Genomic DNA, 25,179 nt, shown 5'->3' on the forward strand with positions numbered 1-25,179 from the left:
ACATGGTTTTGGAGAATGGAATGAACAGGTATTTAAGACTGCAAGTCTTTTGATCACTGCTCAGAAAACTGACATGTCAATACAGTTTTCACATCTAGATTAAACCATCATTTTTGGAAGTTGTTCAGGAGTCCGTGTTAACCAAATCAGTAGGAATCACCTGTAAGGTCAGAATAAATCTGGAGTTTTCATTTAGTTTGTATCTGTGCTGGTTTCCACATTTCACAGGCGTGTGCAGGGTCTGCCTGTGTCATAATTGTTTACGGAATTGCTGACAGTGACTTGAATTGTGAGCTTTTGTGTAATGAGGGCTGAGCACCAAGTACTCATGACTCCTGACAGCAGGGCAGAAGAGGAACTTTGAGAAACCATCCTGCTGGGATGAGTCAAATACCAGGAAAGGAGTTAAATGGAACAAGTGAGTAACAGATGCTGCTCACTGGTTTAGGTGAAGTGTGGGTTTGTGATCTGCTGAAAAGAAGTGTCTTTCACCAGGGCCAGCGTTGCATGTTCTTTACTAGTCCTTAACTTGTCTGCAATTGTTTGTGTCTTAGGTTACTGATCTTCTGTGACAAATTGTCATTCCCGACTTCTCATTTCTGATTCAGTGATACTGTGCTTGTACATAAATTCATTTTAAACCCGAAACAAGCTGTATCAGTCAAAACCTTCAGGAGATGAGAATGGAATAAAGGAGATAGGAGAGGCAAAGGAAGACCCGTGAAAGGAAGTATATGGTCCCATCTTAGCACAGATCCACAGAAAGGTGTTGCTTGGGAGCAAAAGTGGAAGGACATGAGTAAAAAAGTTACAGAATTGCTTTCTTCCACTACATTTGTAATCACTGAAATGCTGGACTAACCTTTACTCTGGAGTGTGGTAAAATCTGAAGGAAAAGGTAAGAAACAAAAGCAGTCATACATCTGCTGCTGCACAGCAAGACAAGGATTTTTTTTGTTTGTTTCTGCAAGAGCAGGTAAGAAGCACTTAACTGAGAAGTGTTTCTCTCTTGTAGGTTACACATCTCATGAAAGGGGGCCTTTATTACTGTTCAAGTTTTCCTAAAAGGTCTTTTTAATACAAGTAATATCACTGCTTTGAAATGGGAATAGATGACTACCATTGGAGTCAGAAAGGCTTAAAACTACTTTCCAAGTAACTTAAAAGCCTGTTTTTTCCAAAACCTACTCATTAAAAAACCAAAAACATCCCCACAAGTTTGACATCCACGAAGTAAGATCATCTTGGAATGCTGTTTAGCGTGTCATGAAAACGTTCTATCTTAAGATTGTTGTCACGGTTACTGTGACACCTGCTGCTTTCTGAAATAGCAACAATTTACTCTGATTTGTTACTGGGCATCACGAACTGCTGGTGGCTTACAAACCAAACGGAATAAATCTTGGAGCAGATCGCCTGCTCTTGCTTCCCAGCCCCACTCCCTGAATTTAGGCAGCAATTGAGTTGAGTCCTTTTCTGTCACCTCCTTACCCTACCGTGGTGTCATTGTGAAAGGACATACCCGAGCAGTCATGTGGAAAACAAGAAGCTGCCCTTCGTAGCAAAGGAGAGCTTTGCTTCATAGGAACAAGATAAATAATGGAGTTCTGCAAAAGGGAGCCCTGGGATGTGACTGTCCATGTCCCTTTCTGACAAGGAAATACTGTTTCAGCGAGGGCTCAGTTTAAACTATGGCTCTGCTGTAGTCAAGTCATCCCGTAGTGTGTAACTGAGACCGGTCTGAATTTTACACAGCTGCCCGAAGTCAGGATCTGACTCCGTGTACAACCTGTGGAAGATATTTTGCACAAGATGTTCTGGTAAAACAAAACTTCCTCTTTTTTTTCCTTTTTTTTTACAGGGAATGTCAATGCATTTAGCTGAAAAGGGTGGTGAGCACTAGGAAAGGAGGAGGTGGCTGCTAGCCTAGGAATGGATTGAACACATGTTTAAAAGAGCAAGCGATCTAATAATCGCTTTCATTAGTGAACTTGATTAAAGAATTAATGAATGTGCACAGAAAAATGTGCACAGAGACTTCAATCTGCAGTCTCACACCATCCTAATTTACCTGCTTGTCCAAACCCAGATTTTACTGTATATTCCATTTAAAATAACGTATTATCTCTTGGTGAGACATAAATTACTAACCTGAAGCTTCCTTTGTGTTCCAGGATTCTAGGCAGAATTTGTTATTTCAGGCTTCCTGGGAAAAATAGACTAATAAACCATCTGATAAGTAGTGCCTTTGACAGCATAATGCAGGCACCAGGCTCTGTTCTAAAGGCTGCTGAAGTGAATGAAAAGATTCCCCCTGACCTCCCTGATCCCTGGATTACAAACTAAATGGGTGGCTGCACAGTTTGCCTGGCATAACCCAACTGTGCGGCTATTCTGTAAGGATGGGGGATGCTCTGCCTGCACCCCTCTCCTTCTCATTTTGCATTACTGATCTGGCTCTGAGGTAGATCAGATCAGGCCAATAATAGAACTGAAAGCTGACTTAGAAAAAAAAAAAAAAGAAAAATACCCTGGAAGCTGAGTGACTATGAGCCTTGAGACGAAGGTGGAACAAAGTAGTTCCATGTTTGTTATATCAGATATGTGAAGAACACAATGGTTTAACCTAGGAAAATATCTTGATAAGACAGCTGTGTTGTGGTAAGATCAAGAATAACTGAGAACTGAAAGGAGGACTAAGCGAACGAAGATATGAACAGGGGCTTTAATTTACCAGCTGCGGATGGGCTCAAATAGGTGTGATCCACAGTACAAGACAGGGGAAGTAGTTTGGTCCTTGCTTTCAGTGTTTCTCACAAAGGGGATTGCCCATCCTGTTGGAGAAGGGTAAGCTTGATGCTAAAATCTGAGGCACTTTTGAACCTTAAGACTTTGTTCCTTGTGAAGTGTGGCTCTTCCAAATATTCAGCACAGGAGATCTATCCACCCAAAATTTCCCTGTGCTTTCAGCTGCCGCTGTTACCCCTAGTTTTCCTTTTGAGCTGTGGGGTTCTGTGTGCTGGTGTGCAGCTGCCCCCTTTCAGCCTGGTATTGATGGGATCGACAGTGCCACTGTTTGTCAGGTGAGCCCCTGGTCTGCAATACTTATCTAAACTCAAAGAACGAATAGTGAAGTATCGACCTCTGGAACAGGATCAGTCTGTTCTCCCTCTTAACCAAGAAAGAAAGAAAAACAAGTGTGGTGGTGAAGGGAGTCCATTCACAGACCCATCCTGTTTTTCTCTGGAAGTCGTTACTTGTGCTGGCCTCCAGCATGTCCCTGAGCAGAACAAACTGGAAATAGCTTCTGTTTCTTATTTGTGATGAACTGCAGCTGTGCTTTTAAAGTTTTACTGAACTCCTTCAGGAGTTAAACTGAACCTGAAATAAATACTGCTTCATCTTTCTCCTCCTGAATAGAAGTAAATTTAAAGCCTGAGTAAGGAAGCATCATTAACAAAGCATGACTTCAACCCATAAACGACTATTTTTCTTTGCATCCCAGCTGAGACATGATCCAATATGCAAGAAAGTCTTCAACAAGAAGTGCAAGCCCTTCAATTCTTTGAAACGGAGACTGCAGGGAACAGCTATCACCACTGTGAAGAAGCAGACCCTGCAAAAGGTATAGCTAAAATTGAAGCATGTGTGTTATCTCCCTATGAAGTTTTTTATTCGGTAACGTTATTGTTTCCTCTGAGGACAAAGCCTGGATGTTGTGGATGAGTCTCACATATGTGCTTGACTCTGTGCCAAATTCTTTCCTCTCCCTCCCTGTGCTGCTGTCAGAATGTTTCTCCACTCGGAAGCCAAACCAGTAGGTGTCACAACTACTCCGGGCACATAAGTGTCTCTTCTCTTCTAGGAAATGTTTGTATGTGTATTTTAAAGACTATGCGACTCTGACAGCTTCCTCTTAAATCTGAGAGTGACCCAAGATGGTTGGTGCATGAATGCCCCAGGCTGAACCTGCAAGCTGTCAGTACTCCCAAATCTACCACAGATGATGCTACCGAGATGCACTGCTATGGAACTCAAGGGTTTAAAAATGAAAATTGAACTTATTTACAGAACTGGAAGGAAAGAGGCTTAAGCTCTTACTGGAACAAGTTTTCATGCGTTGTTGGGGAGGAGGGGAATACACATAGATGTGCATGTGTGTAATTTTACCCAGAGATGCCAAATCACTGCTGATTTGATATCCATGCAGACCGCTGTTGCAAAATGTCCTATAAAATCAGCTATGGAAAGAAATAGAAGTGCAGAAAGGTTTAAAGCAGGAAGAAGAATTTGACAAGTGGAGGAAAAGGAAAGGCATTGGTCATAGTGTCTTTTCTATTCCCTCTTAAGTGCCCTTTGGTCTGCCATGACCAGAATGTTCTGTTGGAGTCCATTGTTCTTTTATCCATCTTCTGGTGCTGTCAATAGATAGCAAAGTGCTAAATCAGCTTTCCTATTCCATTCAAAAAAAGCAAATTTCTTTTGTTTGTAACGTTTTTCCTTTCCATCAGAAAAGAAGAACTCTCACTCTAAGATTTTTCTCTGTCCCTTGCAAGCGGGAAGCATAATTTGTGTCTTCCTTTATTTCCATTACAGAAACAGCCAGTGAAGAAATCTAACTGGAGGCAGCACCAAGAGGATTTTATTAATACTATTCGATCAGCCAAGCAGGTCACAAAAGCTCTGAAGGAGGGTCACCCTCTTCCACCTCCTCCCCCACCAAGCAGCAATCCAGGCTTGTGGTCTACTTTACCTTTTTACTGTTCTTGTACTAGTCTTTAGTAAAGCAGTGACCTCTTATTATCCACAGCTAGGCTTCAGTTTTGCACCACTTGGCACAACATGAACATTAATTCCCTTCATATTCTAATTTTCAGCTGTACTTCTTGGCTTAAATTGAGTAGGAATGCAATGCAGAAGTGGTGGAGAGAAAGAGAAAACTAACTGTATCTTCCGAGTTCAAGAGCAGCAAGTTTTGGGTCTGATATTCAACAATGCTTTAGGAGGAGATTTGTGATGCCTGTGTTCTAGCACAGGCTGTACCACTGTATAACAGCAGGTGAAATACATGCCCTCACCGTTCAAAACAACTGTAGTGCAGATGAGCTTCTCCACTCCCATATGGTGGCTTTGCCACTGTCTCCTTCCCCATCCAAATGTGCAAACAGGGCAAGTCATTTAGAAAAAGACTAGTCAGGTTTATAACTAACAGCAGGTGTGGATTCTGCACAGAGCTCACCGTGTTAGAGTTACGGATTCAAGATCCACATACAGCCAATACTTCTCACGATATGTGATTTATGAAACACGGGAGCAATCTTGGAAAGGGTCTCAGTCAATTCCTGCCTGTGTTAGGGAGGCGAAGGGTGGGAGGGGGAAAGGAGCGTTCTCTGGGCTCACTTCCAGAGCCGGAATTCGTGACTGATATCAAAACCAGCTGCTGTGCCTTTCTTCTCTTCTAGATGACAGTCATGCAGTATAAGCAACAGGACACATCTTCCTTCCTTGATTGGGGTCAAGCGCTTCTCTGAATTTCCACTGCTGAATTCTTTAATGACTCTATTATTTCTTGTCTGACTGTACCAGCTCGAAGAGCACCCCTCCCTTTCCTCCTTCTTCTCGGAGGAAACCAAGTTGTACAAGAGCAGCAGTAGCTGTGGTGAAAGGGATTGAAAAAAATGCATTTTAGGAAAGACAGACTGCTGAGGGGCTTAGTGAGGATGCATATCCTGAACTACAGGACTGGAGAGAAAGCACATGGGTTGTAGGGAGGAGAGAGAACTATTGCCCTTCCCTCTTCTTCCTCCTTCAAATAGAGCCCAAAGATCCCTGTTCTCACCTGAAGTGTCAGGTCCCCCCGCCACCCCTCCAAAACCAAACATCTGCCCTGCCTTGTCCTCCCCATCCCTGTGTTCAGAACCATTTTGCCCGTTCTGCTCATCTGGAGCTGGCTTTTGGTGGCTGTTTGAACCACCTTTTCCAAGCTGTTATCCAGCAGAACAATTTGTAAAAATGCCCTCTCTGTAATATTAGGAAAAGGACACTTGGGCTGCTTTTGTAAAAGGCTCTGGGCAGGGAGGAAGGGTCTGTGCAAGGGCTGATTGTGTCTGCACTGACCCTCAACACTGACTGTTCACTGAAACAAGTAGGACTGCACCAGTTTTAAATGTTGCTGAATAGCTTTTAGCAGAATCAGGATGGTAACACCGTCAGAAGTGATTCTAGGAAGCACTCCAGTGTGTTCCTCACAATACTGCTTCGCACCCCGAAACCTGGATCTCGGATGTGCCTCAGCTGGCAGCACACAAGTTCTTCATCAGTGTTTTGCTGTATTCAATCTTAATGACCCATCTTCAAAAGAAGTCTTAAAATCATTGGGTTTGACTACTCTGGGAATTTTTTTAAAATGCTTTTCCTGCAGACCTGTTAATTGTGAGGCTGGGAGTGGGAACAGGGCAAATGTAAAAAAATCTGCTTTTATTAATCTCCAGGGATTTGTTTCTGAAAGCAATTACTGTTTGCTGGGCTAATACTGTAAGCATGTATTTGAAGAGCCCAAGTGCTTTTCCAGAGGAGGTTTTTGTAGTTCTCAGTTTGTACTTTGGGAGCTGACGGGAACTCACCATGGGTCACCTGCTGATGGAGCCAGGTTTTGAATTGCATCTTGAGTGCTCCTGTGAAGCAGGGCAATCCTTCTCCTGTCATGTATAAACTATGACACGAGTTGTTTCTTTCTTATGGTCAGACTATATTCAGTGTCCACACTGCTCACGAAGATTTAATGAGGCTGCAGCACAGAGGCACATCAGGTTTTGTGATGAACAGGCTGCCCACCGTGCTTTGCTGCAAAGACCACCAGAAAGACTTCAGTAAGCAAACAGCCACACTTGTCTTGTCCCGGAGGCAGATTGGCCAAACTGTAGTTTAGGGTGAGTAAAGACCTATATTAACAGAAAACTCAAGATTCCAGGGAAACTGGTAAGCTCTTAAGACAGGATACATGCTGAATATCAGCTAGAAGTTCCCTGAAACTGGAGCCCTTTATCTGATACAAAAAAGTGACAGAATATGATAGTATGGAAAAGACTGCTGACAATTTCTTCAGGCTGCTCTGCAATTGGATTCCAGGGGAAGAGCTGTAGGGAAGCAGAAACCTGGAGCTTTTGTAATACATAGAGAAAGCTTTCTGTTCGCTAGGGCTCCCTGCTGCTGGCAAGTTTGCTGTTCCCTGCAAACGTACAGCTGATTTTTTTTCCCGTGATTACTAGACACAAGGACAAAGGGTTAAGCCCCTCTGGGGACTCAGAAAAGTGGAGCTAACAAGCAGTTTCTTGAAGTAAGCTCCTATTTTATTATCAGAACAAAAATACGTAAGTAATGCACACAGTTCCTTTAGGAGAGCACTGAATTTTTATCTTTTTTTTTTTTTTTTAGGATGTTTGAAAACCTTATTACTCTTTTTACCTATTTTGGGCAGGAAAAAATGACTTCCAAGTGGGAAGGGGTGCACCTTTCTCCTGTTCATAGAATCATAGAATGGCCTAGGCTGGAAGGGACCTTGGAGATCATTTTAATCCAGCCTCCCCGTCGCCAGGGATGCCATCTGTCAACTACATCAGACAACACATGGGGACTCCTTGCTAGCACTGCTTCAACAGCGATTTGGAGAGTTTTTACTGGGCTCCATAAGCTCCTTGCTATAGTGTGGGTTGTGTGTCCTCTTTTACTAGCGCAAGCAACCGGTCACTCAGAAAAAAACCCCAACATTAACAACTGCTGTGTCATTTCTTCAGAAGAGAATACAAGAAGGTGCCAATACAGATGAACCCTGTCCAGGTAAGGAGTTTGTTTAGCTGTATTTATGCTTTTCTTACAATAAACTCTGATGGCTTTGGAATCCAGTTTTCTGATAGAGTAATAAAGTTGAATTTATTTTATTTATGGCTTTCTAAGTCATTATCCTGATCCACTTTGCTGAGTGCTTACACAAAGTTTTTAATGTGGGCCCTCAGGAGGGACTTCCTAGCCCTCTCAATTAGAGGTCCTTAAGCAGAAGTATCAATATAGACCTAAAATACACAGTCTGGGTATGAGATTTCTTCTGTATTATGAAAGACTCCATAACCTTTAAGCTTTGATTTTAAGATTTATTTCATCTTCTTTGCCTTTTCTTAAGTCCATATAGACAAAGCATCAAGCTTTGTATGTTGTTTGTATCATATGACTTTCCCCTTGTTGATATAGCCTTAAAATTAACACCACTACATCCCTAAAAGAGTTCTTTCTAAGCAGGATACCATATAATATGTCTGCTACCACCCACGGCTACCAGTGATTTTGACCCATATTCAGTCTATGTTTAGAAGATGGTTTATAAAGTTATTTTAATGGCTATTTGTAGTATAACTTGTGAATGGTAATACATACTGCTCTGTGCATCAATATCTTTGATCCCTATTTTTCTGGGGTTTATGTTGAATTTATGTAGGCTATAATTTTTTATGGCAAGTAAATTTTTAAAATAATGATCTGCAGAGACCTCTCCAGCAATACGGAAGAAAACTAGAAAATCTTTTAATTTACCTACTGGAAGAAAATCTTCAGGAGAGTTTGGGTAAGAAACGTGTTGTTTATTTTTTTTTTTAATTTCAACATTATCACAGAATCATCGAATGGCCTAGGCTGGAAGGGACCTTGGAGATCATCTAGTCCAACCTCCCTGTTATGGGCAGGGATGCCTCTCAACTAGATCAGGATACTCAAGGCTTATAACAGGATCTTGTCACTTTTGAGTATATACAACATCTTGTTGCAGTGTTTGCAGTATGAACTTCTGTGTATTAACTGAAGCAATCAGTTGCATTGAAAACTTTTGCAGAAGTCCTCATGTCCCCAGTATAGGCTGCTGAGAATATTCATTTTGGTGCTAAATATTCTTTAGTATAGAGCAGCTCCATCTCAAGTAGGCCGTGACTGTGTTCCACCATAACAGGCATCTTGAGAGGATTTGCTTCATGATAATGTAAACCTCTCTGGCAGGGCTTGTGCTCTCATGATGCGCTTTCGTTGTCCAAGTGAGGAAGATGTCAACATCCCTTTCAATGGTCACTATGTCAGGATGACACTGTGGAGGTTGTTTACTATACCAGATCATGTTGGTGTTTGGTGCTTCTGCTCTTCAGACCATGTGGGCAGCGTTGGTCATGCAGAGCAATGTCAGAGAAGTGAGAAGGCCTTCCAGTACCTGCTTAAGGTGGTTGTGGTGCTGTTGCGCAAGGAGATGGCTCAGGTGATCAGCATCTTGTACCCCTGAATATGAGATCCTGGCAGGGAATGTGGCCAAGACAAAAGCCCTGTAGCTGGCATGGTATTTTGAGCCTCGGAGATGAGCTTTCAAGAGTGCTTAGAGCATGGGATGAACAGTAACATGCACAAGTCTGTTCCAGAGACTCACATTCAAAGTCTTTGCAAGGTTCTTCTAGAGGGAGTTTTGCTGTCCTTGACTGCCCCTGGTCAGTGGCTACACAGCTACAGCTGTAGGGGAGAGTGCAATGGGCATGGGAGTGTTCAGTCCATGGTGCCATCAACGCTACCTACCTTGACTTTGCCAGCCACAGGGAAAAGTGCTGACAGTACCTAGTGGTCTTATCTGGTGTTCTCCACTCCCCAGATTACCTGTGACTACACTAACTGTGTAATAACTCTTACGGGTATCAGGCACAGTCCTGGGGACCACCAGCAGGGATTTATCAATACCATCACCATTCTCAAGGTTTAGCCACTGAACTCTGAAACTTCAGGCTTGACAAGCTTGGGGAGGAGGCACCTCTTCCCCTAGGGACGCTGGTGACTCCACTTATCACTGGGGCTGTGGTTGTGGCCAGGTTACAGAAGCTTGGGACAGGTGCTGCTTCCAGCAGGTCCCCAGGACAGACGTCCATGCTAGTGTCCAAAATACAGGAGAGAGTCCTGTGTGTCCCTGGGAACTGTGGAACCAACAGGCCTGAGCGAGCTTATACGTGCTGGGCTGTTGGCAACTGCTGCCATATTTTCTGAAAAACCTGAGCTTTGCCAGGTGCTTTACAAAGCACTTTGGGCTAGTTAAGAAATCAGTTTCAGTGCTACTCACGAGTGCTTTTTAGCCAAGAAAGTAGACATGAGAAACTGACCTTCTGAGTGGTGCAAATAAATGTTCTCATCCTTTATGTGCCTGGAATCAGTTTCCAGGATGAGCTGCTCCATCACCTTCCCAGGGATTGAGGTTTAATCTTCTTAGATAAAATGGAGTAAAATATGAAAGCTTTTTTGATAGAGTTAACAAATATATGGCTTTTTGCTGCTTTCAGACTGCACATGCACAACAGAAAGTAGAGTGGCTGGTCGGCAAGAACGTGTTAATGATTTCCTCTGGCACATTATGGAAGACCTTAAGCAACATGATATCCCAGCACCTCTTGCACCTAAAGTGCTATAGCTGCCATAATAAAATAAGCAAACTGCAATTCACTGTCTCTTTTTTTTTTTTTCTTTTTTTTTCCCCCAGGCTACAAAGCTTATTATGTTGTCCTTTTTTAGGTTGTGAGATTTTTTTGTTATCAATTGCCAAAACTTAGGAAGCTCTAGTATTATGTGATTCTTCTTTTTCCCTAACAATTTGTTTTGGTATGTTGAACAAGACAAATGAACATTTTGGAATTTCATGTGTATACTTATTAATAGACTCTTCCAGTAAACAATAAATGAAAAATGATAGTGATTCATAACTGATAAATGGCCATGTATGTTGTGCATCAGGTTCAAAGCACTTCAAGTTCAGACTAATTGAAACCAAACCTCATTCTCGCATTAAAACCTTTAACTCCTATTAGAAATTGTTTGATAAGACAGAAATGCTGTGAAGGCATATCCTTCCCTATTTTTGGCCACCTGACCTACCTTGCTTAAACTTTCAATGTTGTAACACGTTGGGCTTGGTGGGGTTTTTTTAGCCCAACCATTTCCAGTAAGGCTTTCAATTAAAATCCACTAGGAATTTTCTTACCTATTAAACACTCATAAAATAAGCGAAGATGAGAAGTAGCTGAGCACAGCAATAATAAATACCAGACTTTACAGAGTTTAATTAACTCTCCTTGGGCTCTAGCTAATAGCGGTTAGATAAGAACAGAAAGGATGATACTGAAGCAAGTGTAACAACTCCTAGAACTAGACTCTTAGAAACAGGGGGAATGAAATTAACCCAAATATAATAAAGCAATGCTGCTTAACCTTTTTTTTCAGTCTGGGAAGAAGAGGGTGAAAAAAAATAAGCCAAACAACAAGGCATATAGTGAACTATCCTGTGCAACGTTATCACAATTGCTTTCTTTTACAGCCATAAAGTTTTACCATATTTGTTTTTGTTTTGTGTGCCTCCTGCTATTTTCTGCCCATGTGTAGCAGTGATTGATCTCACAGCTTGTTTTCCAGTATCTTACAGAAAACATAGAGGCTAGAACAGTGTATCAAAGAACAGTACTTAAAATTCTGCTAGCAGGAAATTATCAATCATTAATATATGGAATGTACCATTGTATTTTAGACTGGCTGGGGAAAACTCTCTGGAATTAACAGGAATTCATTGGTTAAGAAAATGGGAGAGTCCTAACAGGAACAGTTGGTAAATAAAACTGAAGGGAAAAAGAAATTAACATGGTTTCTGATAGGGAATGGGATCTGAGCACTAGAAAAACCTGTGTTCACACAGAGGAAGCAGAGTCTTTTGTTATATGTAGTATAATTTTAGCTCCTTAACATTATTTCAACAGGCTTACATAGCTTCCTTTTTTTGTTTGTTTTTTTAAAACTATATATATTTATGTAAAATGAGTACATTTTTTTTGTATGAGACCAAATGTTTACTAGGTTTTTGCTATTTCACAGTACCATTTGGTTACAGTAATTCTGTTGTTTGGCTGCCACATGGTGCTCTGCTTCTACAGATTTTTTCAGGAAGAGCTCAGATAAAAGAGTATTTTTATCTCTGTTATGATATAGAATCATAGAATCATAGAATCGTCAGGGTTGGAAGGGACCTTAAAGAGCATCTGGTTCCAACTTCCCTGCCACGAGCAGGGAAAACATCCTAACATCTTCCAGAGGGTCAGACCTTGCCGTTCCATCTCTTCATTGCTGTGCCATGGTCTAACCCTACCTTTGCCATGCCAGCTCTCTGCCCTCGCATCCTCCTCTCTCATTTGGAGCTGGAATGGGCTGTGCCTGCAAGGAGGGAGGACCTGGTTGGTACCACGGGCATGTGTCAGGCCACCTCTCCCTACTCCCGTGCTATCGCATCCCTGCATGAGCTAAAGGCACACGTGTGCCACCAGACACGTCCTGCAGCTCTTGCTACCTTCTCCGCTGTCATCGCCCCAAGTCGCTCTCACCTGCTGCAGCCTCGTCCTTTCGGACACCACAGGTGAGCCCAGAGAGAGCTGGTAAGGAATTGCTGGTGTCTCCACACTTTTCCCTTAGCACTGCTTTGCCTGTGATCTTATGCCCAGAAGTAAACTCCTGCACTCAGCAATGCGATATTCAGGCCCACAGCAGGCAGGGCTACTGAGCCCAAAGAATTTACTTGCCCAGAAACACAGTGGTCCTGAGCCTCAGCTACTGATGGCCTCTCAAAAACGCTCACTGAAGGTCCCCTAATAAAAGCAATGAGAAAGTCCAGCTCTGCTTCAAGTATTAGATGACTCAAGGGTATCTCCTGAGTGATGAGAATTTTTTGCTAACACAATCTTTTGAAATAACTTGCCTTTCTTTGTGATGGGACATCATCACCTTCCTCTATGTTTATGACACCAAGAATCTGGAAAACGAAATTTGAATGGACTGAAAATTTAAAGCGCTAAGGTTTGTTTCTGTGTTTTACTTGTAGACACCATCATTGTGTGCTGCTTAGGCATTTTAATATCAAAAGTGGTTATCTTTTACTTGAATGAGTCTTGTGGTATTTAACTCCTAGTCATATACAATAAGCACCTCTCACTGATGCATCTTTCCACGTTTCAGAAGAGGCTGAGCTCAGAGCTCAGGCACTTTAGCAGGGGCTAAAGTCAAGCTGCTGAAAGAACGTGGGTGCCAGTCTAGCTCCATGTTTCTGTCACATTTTCTTCTTTAACATTTTAATTCAAAGGAAAGTATTTCAGTACTTAGTTACATCTCCTATAGACGCACAAACCAAAATGACAAAAAGTCTATTAACAATATATGATCAGACAGTTTGACAAAATTTGTGGGAAGCTTTCTGCTGACTTGTGGGTTTGTTTGGGGTTTTGTTGTTGTTGTTGTTGTCGTCGTCATCGTTGTGTTTCTTTTTTTACAAATACATAAGCTTGGATGAAGCCAAGTGAATACAATTTGCATGAGCAAGGAAAACAATGAAGTAAGTGAATATTCACGCATCTTTCCAAGTCCGGATGAAAAGATGAGCCCAGCTGTAATCTGTGCATGTAACATTATTTGCAACCTCTTCCCTATTCTGGAGCTTGTAATTTAAATAACTGCTAACTGGGCATGACTGTGCAGCATCTGCTCTCCCCCCTGCTGTTGTCCTTACAAGAATGATCTTAAAATTCTTTCTGGTTGGCCTTATGCCAACAATTTTCATCACAAAAAATACCCATTAAGAGCGTATCTGAAGAACATATTCTCACATGAACTGCTATAATACCTCTCTTTAATCTAAGTGCTGATAAGCTTATAAGAATATTTGGATCACTGTAGTTGTACAATGGCACTGTAGTTCATGAACAGCAAAACAGCAATAATTTAAAAATATTTTTTATTTCAAGCTGTCTGGAAATATTCCTGTGATTAATGGGGGAGAAGAGAACATGCTTGCTTCACGCAATATTTGTATGATCATTAGGTACGATTAACCCTCTTTAGATTTAATAGAAGAGTAGCTCTCGGGGTTTGAGAATTTACTCAGATTCAGAAATTCTGTTTCAGCTGCAGCAGAATCCATTAGTAACTGCAACATCCACTAAAACCAGTATTGAAGAAGTTTTGTGAAGAGTTTGTTGCTTGCTTGGTTTTTTTCAATAATGTCACCTACTGGGAAATGGGATTTTTGCAGTTTCTCCTAGTTCATGCATCAGATGATAGGAATGTCACACCAACACACTGTCAGGTGGAAATGTACACGGACAATTTACCCCAGGAACCAAACAAAAGTCCCTACGGTTCTGGTTTGGAAGAAACAAAGGCTGGAAGTCCAACTGCAGCTGTCCCAATGCTAATGAGCAAAACTCTTGTGACTAAAACGGCCCTGACCATCACACCCACTGATTTCAGGCGACACTTGGGAGACAGGTTCATAATCTGATTTTTGACCAGGACCTGGCGCTGACTCACCACCACAACCGTGCTGTGTGTGGACCTGCCCCTGGCCCCGCAAAGGTCCCGCTTGGGCACAGGTTCCCCTGGGCCACTGTTGGCCTTCCATTAATGAAATCCACATTTCAGATGGCTACGATTAATAATCATTTCCCAGACTGTGTTCACAAAGGCCATTTTTAATCACCAAAAGGTGAATAAAGGCTCCTTAGGTAGGATGTATGATTTTTCATTGTGTTAAATCGATCACTGTTGACCCAATGGGATAACAGATACTTAAATTTAAGCAAACACTTAAGTGCTTTACTACAGAGCCACCAGTGTCCGATACCTTGCCAGATTCAGCTCTAAGTTAAAATTAATGTTTTGCTCTAACATTTGAGACAATTCACTTCCCATTCTGAAACCTGCACACACACAAGACATCAGTTCAGTTCTAAAGTCATGCAGAAATGGTAGATATTTCCAGCCCCAGGAAAAAAAATGCAGAAGATGCACACAACTGAAGTGCGCTTCAGAAAACAAAATCTCGTTAAATGCAGTCACAGTAGTGACCTTCTTCATTTAAGAAAAGAAAAACAAGGAGGTAAGATTTACTCTTGGAATGATTCTGGTTTAAATAAAAGATTCATAAAGTTCAGCAATTAAGTGCTTAACAGAAATCCATGATGTTGATAAATCATTTGTAACATTTGTCACTTGTATAAATTTGCTGCAATTTATGGCTCACTAAAATTATTTTTCTGTGATTTCCACCTTCTTCCCATTTATCCTAACCCTATTTCTCCTACCCCAGCAGCCACAGTTTTATTGTGCCTGTTATGATGCTTTGCTATCATTGCAGAGGTTTATCCAGTTGCTTGCGTGAAAGGTAAGAAACAAAAATAGGGTGTTGAGGGAAATATGTTAGTTCTACTATTGTCATATGCTAAAAAACTAATGGTAGTATGAAAAATAGAGCTTCTTGTTTATTAACATCCTGAATTTAACTATCATGTTTGTAACATGCTTTGAAAACATTTGGGGCAGTTTTTCTGAACAACAAACCAAAACCACCCCAGCCTAACAGATTTAAGAAAGAAGCACAGTCTTAAAAAAAAAAAAAGGGAAAAAAACCAATCCACTGTGATAGTTATTTGAAGGCATGGTGAAAATGAGGCAATGTTACAGAATTTGTAGTGGGTGGGAAGGAGCGAGGAAGATGATGCAGCTGGTTTATGGCCATCCCACCAGCTGCTAGCTGAAGACCTTGCTGTTGGCTGAGGCCATTCAGCCTGTGTGGTGGTTCCTCTGGACCAAATGCCATTGCAATGTCCCCAGTAGTGGCCTGGTTGTCACCTGGTGGGAGCTGCCAGAAACTCATCACATGAGTGAGATCCATGAAAGGCAGGCTCATAGGTTCAGCTGCTGCCTCCGTGTCCTTGTGCACTGGGTACTTGTTAGTATCCCCTACAGGCCCTGAGGAAGCTTCTTCTAGACTGATTTTGGGGAGAGATTGAGGTTCTGGTAATGGCAGGTCCTCAAGAAGATGCATGTTGTAACCTTTAACATCTACTTTTATCGGCAGATTCTTGAGGGATCCTGCTGCGAATGAGGTAGAACTAAGGTCGTATTTATTAGGCTGATGAAGGTTCAGGTTGGCAGGAACAGCTGCTGAGCACGGTGTGGGATGGACAGCTGGAAGGCTGTCTACACAGCCCATCCTTTGCAAATGAGGAGAAGGTTCAAGAGGAAGAGCAGTTTGTAAGTTTGGCTGGGAATGGAGATGTGAACAGTTGTACTCCTCTGATTCTGAACTATTCAAAATGCCATTCTGCACAGAGACCCTTTCGGGAAAAGGAGACAGTATGCTGGCATCTTCCTTCAGTCTGAGTGGAAGAAGCTGGTCAAGGAGACCCACTGAGTCACTGTTCTGCAGCCTGCTCTTCAGCAATTCTTGTGGATGAGTCTTCCTAGTATGGCGAGTCAAGTGGTCCTTTCGTCCAAACCTCTGGGCACAAAACTGGCACAGAAAGTCTTTGCAGCCTGTGTGAACCACCATGTGACGCCGCACATCTTTACGGGTATAGAAGTGACGCTCGCAGTGGTCACACTTATGCTTCTTTTCCTTCATATTGCCATTTGGTTTCCCTGCATGGCTTTTGAGATGTTCCAACAAAACTTCAGTACCGCCAAACTCCTGGGCACATACCCTACAGGTAAGGTCCCCGCTGGTGGCTGCATGGAGAGCCAAGTGTCTCTTGTAGCCTAGCTTGGTGTTATACTTCTTGCCACACTCTTCACACTTGAAGGCCATCTTGTTAGGGTCATGAGTCTGAAGGTGATTCTTGAGATGGTCTTTCCTGTGAAAGGTCTTTTCACAGTAGCCACACTGGTGAGACTTCTGTGGAGAATGAGTGGCTGAGTGCCTGAGACAAAAAACAAAGTTATTTGCATTTACATTTACTCTAGTACATTTACAGCTTCAAGACTTGAGAACACCGGCACTCTTGAAGGAATGCATTTCCACAAATTCTCAGATTATTAGTAAAAAACCCTATTTCTTTTTGGTGGGGGAGGTGTTAATCATAAAGCACAGAATAGGTTAAAACTGCTGAAGGTAATCTTTTTGACTAGCCACTGCAATTGAGTGAGACTAGAACTCTCAAATTCTATCAAAATAGGAAAATAAAAGCTGGAACTCGGGGTTAACTGTAACTAGGACACCCCAAAGGAAAAAGTTGTCCTTGTTTCCCCACCACCCACCAGAAAAAAAAGTGCCTTCAGAGCCGTACCTGAGCAGTTTATATTTGGAAATGAAGGCTTTTGTGCATCCTTGCTGTGAACACTTGTAGGGGCGCTCCCCTTTGTGCGCGTAAGTGTGGACAGTGAGCTTGTCAATGGAATCAAATATCTTCCCACAGAGTCGGCAAGGGTAACTGTCTGGCTGCTTCACTTCTCTTCCCTTCAGCAGTGAAGACCGGCCATTTCTCCATTTAGGTATAAACCTCACAAGAGCATCGCAAGTGCTTCCTGAGCTGCCACAACTGAGCTTTGCAGCAGAGGAACAGGAAATGGTCCCTAAGCACTGGGCAATGCTTTTGCCTAATGCCGCTCCTTTCAGTTTCCCTTTGAGTTTGCTTTTCGCTTTCACGGGTCCCAATTTATTTGGCGGTCTAAACCTGGTGGTAAGGACTCGGTCTTTATGGATGCACTGGTGAGATTCCAGCAGAGCAAAAGTTGCAAAAGTGCTTCTACAGCTGGAGCATGTCCAAGGGTCTACAGGCTCTTTCTGCAACGAGAACAGAAACAGGTTTTTCGTATTGGCCATTCTAAGGAAAGGTGATATTCTCACTGTCCCTACACCTTCTCCTTGGGTCTTCTCAAGACCTGTTGTTGTCCTTGGCGATACTGACTTCAATGTACTACCACACAGCTGTTCAACTGGAAATGGATTCTCTCTAGGAGTCTACAAACTCAAAAAAAAATAAAAAATAGTTGGCTAAATACTGATTTCCATGTTTTTGTTTAGCATTTACTGTAACAGTTCCGATTCCTTCCCCTTTGTTTATCTGTGCTTACTCAATTTCAGTCTCTGCATTTGTTGCTTTTATGGAATTACTCAAAAAAGCAGTTTCAAATTGTAATTTATCCTTAAGACTGACAGAATTTATCTACTATTGCAACCATACAAAAATTGGGTGGTTTTCAGCACACAAACGTAGTTCAGCTATACAGGATTTTCCTGTGTTTTGGGCCATCTCCACGCTTCAGCAGACAGCAACGGTCATTGCCTCCAGAAGAGACCGCCTCACTTACCTTGACATTTGGCATTAGACTTTCTTAAATTCAGTAAGAAACACCTTAGGTTTGGGGATCTCAACCCTACTCTGACTTAGAGGCATTAAGCCGCTTTTTTTTGGCTAGCAATGTATTATTTGGAAGCGTTATTTCTGTGAAAACAAGAGCTTTACTGGATTCAGTTCAATTCACTTTAAATATTGGCATTCTAAAAGTTACAATGAAAAGCAATTACAAAAAAAACCCAGTCACTGATGAAATGTACTTCCAACTGGCACACAACCATGTACTTCCTCAGCTGTCTCTATATTTTCTGTAAGCTTCTCATAAACTGTCCTTACTTTCCCTTGCTCTTGGGTTAGCTTGCTCTGGAGAGCATGGTGAGGCTATGTCCACTATGTTTTTTATTTACAGATGGACCCATCCTCTCTCTTATCTGTGTCTGATGCTGCGGGTCTCCCACACTTTCTCCTTTCTGAGGTGTTCTCTGAAGGCTTCATACACAAAAGCAGTAATGGGGTTACTTCCCTTCCTGGAGAACCTCTAAATTCTTGCTTCATTCATATTCCCTGTTTAACATTTCTGTCCAGCTTAGGTATCCATCTTTGTGGCCGCTTTTTCAATGCTCAACAAGCTTTTCCTATCGGTTAAGGATTCCTACTGAGGGGAAGGTATCTGGATTAGAAGGTATCCGGAAGGTATCTGGATTATCCGGAAGGTATCTGGATTAGAAGGGTTATCGCATAGGAAAGACTGAAACAATCAGCACATTATCTCTCCAATCAGTCAGAGCATAACAACGGGGAAACTGGTGAAAGAAGTCTGAGGCTGGGCAGCTTGGTTATCTACAAATTAATGCCAATCTTAAGTCTTCCCAACACATCCCACTGGTGCCACTTACTTGTGACTACATCTAACAGCTCCCCTGGATTACCAACACAGGAGAGGAAAACCAACCTTGGTCGCAGTAGCTGTTAGTTAAAATCACTCTTGGCTGTGTGTTGGCCAAAAACTCTATAGTCTACGCCAGCATTACCAGTTACATAAACAGAGAAAACATGTACGTAAACCAGAATTTACTGTGTCTGGTGACAGCCTGAATATAGATTAGGGGTACTTACTGCTACTGGAGGCAAAGGACAGGCATCAGATTCTTCTTTAATAAAGACTGCAGAAGCTTCCATAAATTTGGCATAATCGGCAGCATACCATACTTTCAATTCTGTGTGGGGTTCAATTGGCTGTGAATGGAAGAAAATAGCACATGTTTACTTGTGCCAATTCTCCTATACCAAAGTGAAGTGAAGACTGGAGAGTGCGTATGCGTACGTAACTTGTTCTTAACTAAGTTGCATTCTTTGAATCTGTTTAAATTATTGGTAACTTAGTCTCAAGATTCAAGCACTTTTGAGCATTACTGTCCACTAGGGTTTGACACTCTCACACTTTCAAAACACAGAAACGTGTATGCAAAGAGATTTCTGGGGGCAGTAGCAGGAGCGTTGCCTCTGCCCTCAAGACCTTTGCTCAGTGAGATGTATCTGTCTGTGATGTCCAGACACCCAGCACTCTTCCAAAGCCATATCCCATGCCCACAGGACACCACACTTAACTGTAGGGTATAGGCAAAGGAAAAATATGCATCGTGAATGCACAACAGCTTGGATGCGTCCTGGGTATGTCGCACTCACCGAGCACGGGTGCAGAGCTGATCACTATGCGGACTGCAAGTCAAATTGGCACGGTTCCACGCGCCAGCTCACCATGCACCTGCTTTACGCACCTCTGCCCTCCTTTCACTGAAGCCTTCCCACACAGCACTAAGGGAGCTGATAATCTACAGCCTCCCATCCAGTCATGCCTGCCCAAATCTTTCCTTGGACTGCACTATGACCCCCTCTGACAAATACTCTCAGTCAATAATACGGCAAATAGAAAGAGAGAGGAGTGATTACACTCACTGGTTACAGCCCTATTAAACAGTTTAAATGCAAAGGAGAAAACTAACTTTGGAATCATGATTTATATAATTCAGAGGCCCTGTACACAATTTTCTTCATCTATAATAAGAAACAACATTGTTGCAACAGGAGTAGAGCCAATCTGCCCTGTACTTCTCGTTTTATATTAACTAAGCTAAACCTATGCCACTGAAAAGAACAAACTAGCCTGGAAGGAGAGCAGCTGAGTCTTATTCAAAAAATGTGACCTGTTAAAATGCACTTATTTTATAACACTGGTGTTGGATAAGCGTGGTAGCTGAAAGACAACTTAACTTGCAAACACTGACAGGTAACTGTGAGCACAATGTTGAAAACTGAACTTCTGAACTCCTGCCTGCTTACTAACTGCAACCAGAATGGGCCGGTTGTACGTTTTGATAACACCTGGCCCAAACAGACACGGTATGTGCTGAATTTTCCACTGAATAAAGGACACGAGGCAGAGCCACCAACTAGGAGGCTGACCATGTGTTGTGCTCCTGCATGCAGTCTACTCAGATGGAGAAAACCAAGCCTGAGAGAGCTCCACAGAGTCTAGGGATGCCCTGGGACCTTGGCCAGTGACAGCTCAGACCAATACCCACAAACAGCTGCAGGCCATGATACTGTCCTGACTTTCTGCCCGACATCTCGGGACCAGCAGCGATCATCCTCTGTGGGAAGCTAAGACCTAGTCAATGTGACTGGGGAGGGAAGTGCATCAGTGTGCAAAGTAGTCACACAGGGTAAAAGCTCCAATCTCTGTAGAACCGAGGTTAAACACCAGTATCCAAATCCACTACAAGTTGTCATTTACTCTGTCTCACCTGTGACAATAAGAGAAAGCCATGGCAAGCACCCTCGTGAAACTCTCCTGTGATCAGACAGACAGGAACCATGGATGACTTGCATTTCCTCACAGTTCTGTACTTTTAAAGCACTTACTTCTAGGGACTGCAGCCATTAGGTCTCCAAGTACGCTAACAGTGCTATTAGTGTGCCACTTACATGAATGCCTTTGGAGTTGCAGTTGCACGTCACTGAAATCCCATCTCTGTGTAAAAACAGCAGGGAGAGAAGCCAATCCTTCTGCTCCCAACTTAACAAGAGTTTATTCAAAATATCTTAAAACATCTTCATAACAAGCCCTAGGGCAGCCTCACACCATGACCAGCAGGGTGTGCCTAAGTGTAGCAAAAGGCACCACTCTTGCTGACCAGGACAAAATCTGGAGGATGCCACAGTACCATGAATGATACTCGGACATAGGAGGAATGAACCCAAAGTAATTCCCTATGATACAGAGCACAGTAAAGGTTCCAAGGCACATTCCTCATCCTAACATACTCCTCATGTCAGTATAGAGGATGCACCTCTCCACCAATGCCAGTGAGCAGAGTTTCACTGAAGTCAGCAGACAGCTGGTACAATAGTATTTAAATTATACTGGAAATTTTAAGTTACCACTTCATAACTACAACTTCTTCGAAAAACCTTTGTTCATGCTTCCCAAACATAGTATTATTAATCCTGTCAGTTCTACAAGTATAGCATGCACTTTAAATCAAATTGAAATCTCAAATGGTATGGGCTGTATCAGAATCTCAAACACAGCCTAAACAATGTCTCAGATTAGCATCTACTGTTTTACATTGATTTTGGTTTTTTAGAATAATTATTTTAATTTTAATTCAAATATGACTATAATTCATACTGTTACAATGAAGATGTAAAATGTTATCACTGTTAACTTATTCTCAAATCATCACTGTATGTTATTTTTCTCAGTGTGCAGGTGGAGAAGGAAAAATAGAGGAACAAAAATAAGCAATGCTACCCCACAGAAATGTGTGCCAATCCTGGAAATGAAATTGAAATGCTGGATTTTAATCCCACATTAACTTATTTTGACTAATATTCTTTTTAAAAAAAAATTAATGTTGCTTGCTATGATATACAAGCGTTACCTTAAGAATAAAAAAGGAAAACAATGAATGATCAACACAGAGACTTCAGTTTCCTAAGTGTACAAAAGAGTAAATTCTGATTAAAACAAACTTTGCCTGAGAAAGTGGCCAAAATAACAAAACCCAAGACTGTATGTTCCAATGTAATTTATAAATACGGAGTACCTTGTTCTCTCTACTCAGATGAAGATGCAGTCTAGAAGCTCTAACATAAACTGATCATTTCATGGCAACATTGCAATACTGTAAGTTCTGCAGTTATGTCTTAGATTTAATGAGTGTGGGAAATAGTATGTAAATATTCCACTAAGCACTCTGTTCCTGAGCACCTGGTAATGCACTCAGAACACAATCTGTGTCCAAAAATCTAATAAAGGAAAGGAATGTGTTTATTCTTTCCAAGACGCAGTACCTATCCAAGACTGTGTACCTATCTGGAACTGAAGAACTTTACATCGTTCACATTTAAACACCACCATCACAAACGGTATTTCTGTTTCCCTCTGCTCCGTTTCTTTTCTACTCACAACAGCAAGTACACATCACCTTTTGCTGGAAAACCCCACAGACTGCTCACTTTACTATGGGTTAAGGGATATAAAAGGCTGTATGTAATAAAGATCCAGTTACCAGAATATAACCAATCTTGGCTCTGTAAGAATGGTTAGCTTTTCAGAACCTTTGCCTATGAATTCCAATTTGGATGACGGGTGAAGCAAAGTGGGTCTAACTACCTTAACAGTTGTAAAGTAGACTTCTCCGCAGTGCTGATAAGCCACAAGGGTCTGTTCTTCTTGGTTTCGGGCTAGCCGGACAAACATCATCCAATTTCCACAGTCTTCATTGGGAGTGTCCAGAAAGTATTTCCCTCCATCTTTCAATACCTGAAACAAAGGGGGAGGACAGCAGAAAGAACATGATAAAAGCAAGCCCTGTATAGAGGCACATTAGTTTTCTTTAACTTGCAATCAGTTATTTACCCTGTCTTGGTCATCATGGTTGTTTTGAAACAGATCACTCTTAAAGAACACCAAGTGCAAAAGAAAGCAAAGAATAAACACCTGCCAAGACATCCAGCTACTAAAATAACTGTAGGCCTTTGTATGTATTTCCAGTTTATATTTCATCAGTTTTATGTTATATGAAGATAATATTAAGAACTAAGTGCAGGCAAGTAGAAAGATAAGCTTTATGCCTTAATGTACTTCCTGAGTACTTGATAACTTCAAACTTCAGTGCTGTATTAACGCTACATGTTGCACAGAACAATTGTATAACTTGTGTACTAAGTTATACAATATGGGAACATATGATGTAATGGCATTTTAAGAGTTTTCTCTTTTTCCCCTTAACAACGCGAAAGTAAATACAAATTAATAATTGTGCCAGAAATATCTTTCTTTCTGCTTTACTTCATTCCTCCTAGATTCCTTTCCAAAAGAATGAATGCCTCTACACGGCAAATGCTCCCGACCTCGTACAAGACAGTTGCTTTTCTGCAACACACTCTTGAACACGGACAGCTGAAGCTGCACAACAGGTGTCAGTACAGTATCTGTTCTACTAACCACTTAAGGGAGCAATTAATTGCAAAAATAGTTGCACTTCCATTGCTTCTGGGAACTATTTGTGGAAGCCCCATCCCTAAAAGTGCTGAAGGCCAGGTCGGGTGGGATTTTGAGCAATCTGGTCCAGTGGAAAGAGTCCCTGCTCCATGGCAGGGGGGTGGGAACTAGATCATTAAGGTTCCTTCCAGTTCAAACCATCCCACGATTCTATGTTTCTGATGGAAGCACCTGCCTTTTGGACAAGTTTGGTCACATACTCAGAATGCTGCTAGCAAGAAGTCAAGGCGGCTACTGCTGACATGTAGGAAACATAGGACTCCAGTCTCCTGAAGAAACGGTCCATTCATCAGCCAGAGCTGTGCTTATCACTGTATACTTTTAAGTAAATGGGGGTAACTGATAGAGGATAGGGTGTGGTTTACAGAGGCTTGGTGAAGAGGAAGGAACTGAGTGCTTAGCTCATCCATGCTTACAAGCTTGTTAGAGAAGTATGTTTGCTATAAGAATTGAAATTCAGTTATGGAGAAGAACAAACTTTCTCTGGTGTCAACATGACACGAAAATCCCACAGAGGGACAGTGTTGCTTTCCTGGCAGATTCTCATGACTTCCATGGGCAAATGAAGTTTGCAGCAATTATTGAAGCTATTGCTTTTGCTCTCAAACAAAATTACAGAAGTGTCTGCATCTACGCCTTCCTCCATAACAGTGTTCCCCATAACAATGTTTTCCAGTCCCAAGATTCTGGAGAAAGCTTAAGTGAAAACCTAGAGCATGTCACAGGACAGCTGCTGCTGGTCCCTCTTCTCCTGAGGGGTGAGAGGGCCTGATATGAAATGCAGTCTCTGGAAGAACAGTGACCTGTTGGGACGTCCCGATGGAGGTTGTGGCTTGATCGCAGACTTGCTGTATGACAGCGAGGCGTGCCCAGGCGTGACCTCGCTCGTGCAGCAAAATGCAGAGACCAGTGTATAGAGAATTATGATCAACCATCACTCCCATGGAATTCCTGTGGGAAAGGATGTGCAGGCAGGTATGTCTAAGTTAGGCTAATCCCAAGAGGCCACTGCTTGTGATGAATAAAGTGCAAACAACAGTGTCACAGTCCAGATGAAACGATCAGTATCTGTGCACGCAGCAAGGGATGGTACCAGCCCTAAATATCAACCTGACGAAATAAACTTAGTGTACCGTGTTAAAGTTTATATATAACCACATCATTAAGAACTATTTTCCCATCCCTACTAAGTGGGTGCCTTAGCACATATTTCTGCCACTATTGCTAACGCAGGGCACAAACTTAACCCTTACAGTGGCATGGTGTCATGCACAAATCCTTTTGCTTTTATCTGGGAAGAGAGTACTGTCTTTGGATACTTTCAGTAGTTGTGCTCTGTGAGAAGTTTATCAAGAGCTGTTAGACTGATGGGTAAATCACCCTGGAAGTGGTAAAACTAGAAAGCAAGGAAGCAAACTTCTGGAAAACACAATATGCAGGAAT

General features: G+C 42.1%; 2 protein-coding genes across 2 annotated transcripts in view; one reads left to right on the forward strand and one right to left on the reverse strand.

The window, feature by feature from the left end:
• Positions 1 to 381: 381 nt before the first annotated feature.
• Positions 382 to 9,313, forward strand: ZC2HC1B (zinc finger, C2HC-type containing 1B). The gene is given in 8 exon segments (XM_009875627.1): positions 382 to 418; positions 1,756 to 1,820; positions 3,506 to 3,625; positions 4,597 to 4,735; positions 6,746 to 6,838; positions 6,841 to 6,869; positions 7,731 to 7,836; positions 9,183 to 9,313. Coding segments are annotated over 8 exon segments (720 nt in total).
• The window catches only part of PLAGL1 (pleiomorphic adenoma gene-like 1), a gene marked incomplete at its 5' end in the record, with an annotated part of 22,305 nt that continues 1,634 nt past the window's right edge, over positions 4,509 to 25,179 (reverse strand). Inside the window, 5 exons of the mRNA XM_009875647.1 lie at positions 4,509 to 4,521; positions 15,426 to 16,790; positions 17,157 to 17,653; positions 19,284 to 19,403; positions 22,846 to 22,995. Of these exons, the coding sequence (XP_009873949.1) occupies positions 15,515 to 16,790; positions 17,157 to 17,653; positions 19,284 to 19,403; positions 22,846 to 22,995 (2,043 nt within the window). The remainder of the gene's footprint in view (positions 4,522 to 15,425; positions 16,791 to 17,156; positions 17,654 to 19,283; positions 19,404 to 22,845; positions 22,996 to 25,179) is intronic.

This window comes from Apaloderma vittatum, unplaced genomic scaffold (assembly GCF_000703405.1).
Source record: "Apaloderma vittatum isolate BGI_N311 unplaced genomic scaffold, ASM70340v1 scaffold22440, whole genome shotgun sequence".
In the NCBI taxonomy this organism is placed as follows: domain Eukaryota; kingdom Metazoa; phylum Chordata; class Aves; order Trogoniformes; family Trogonidae; genus Apaloderma; species Apaloderma vittatum.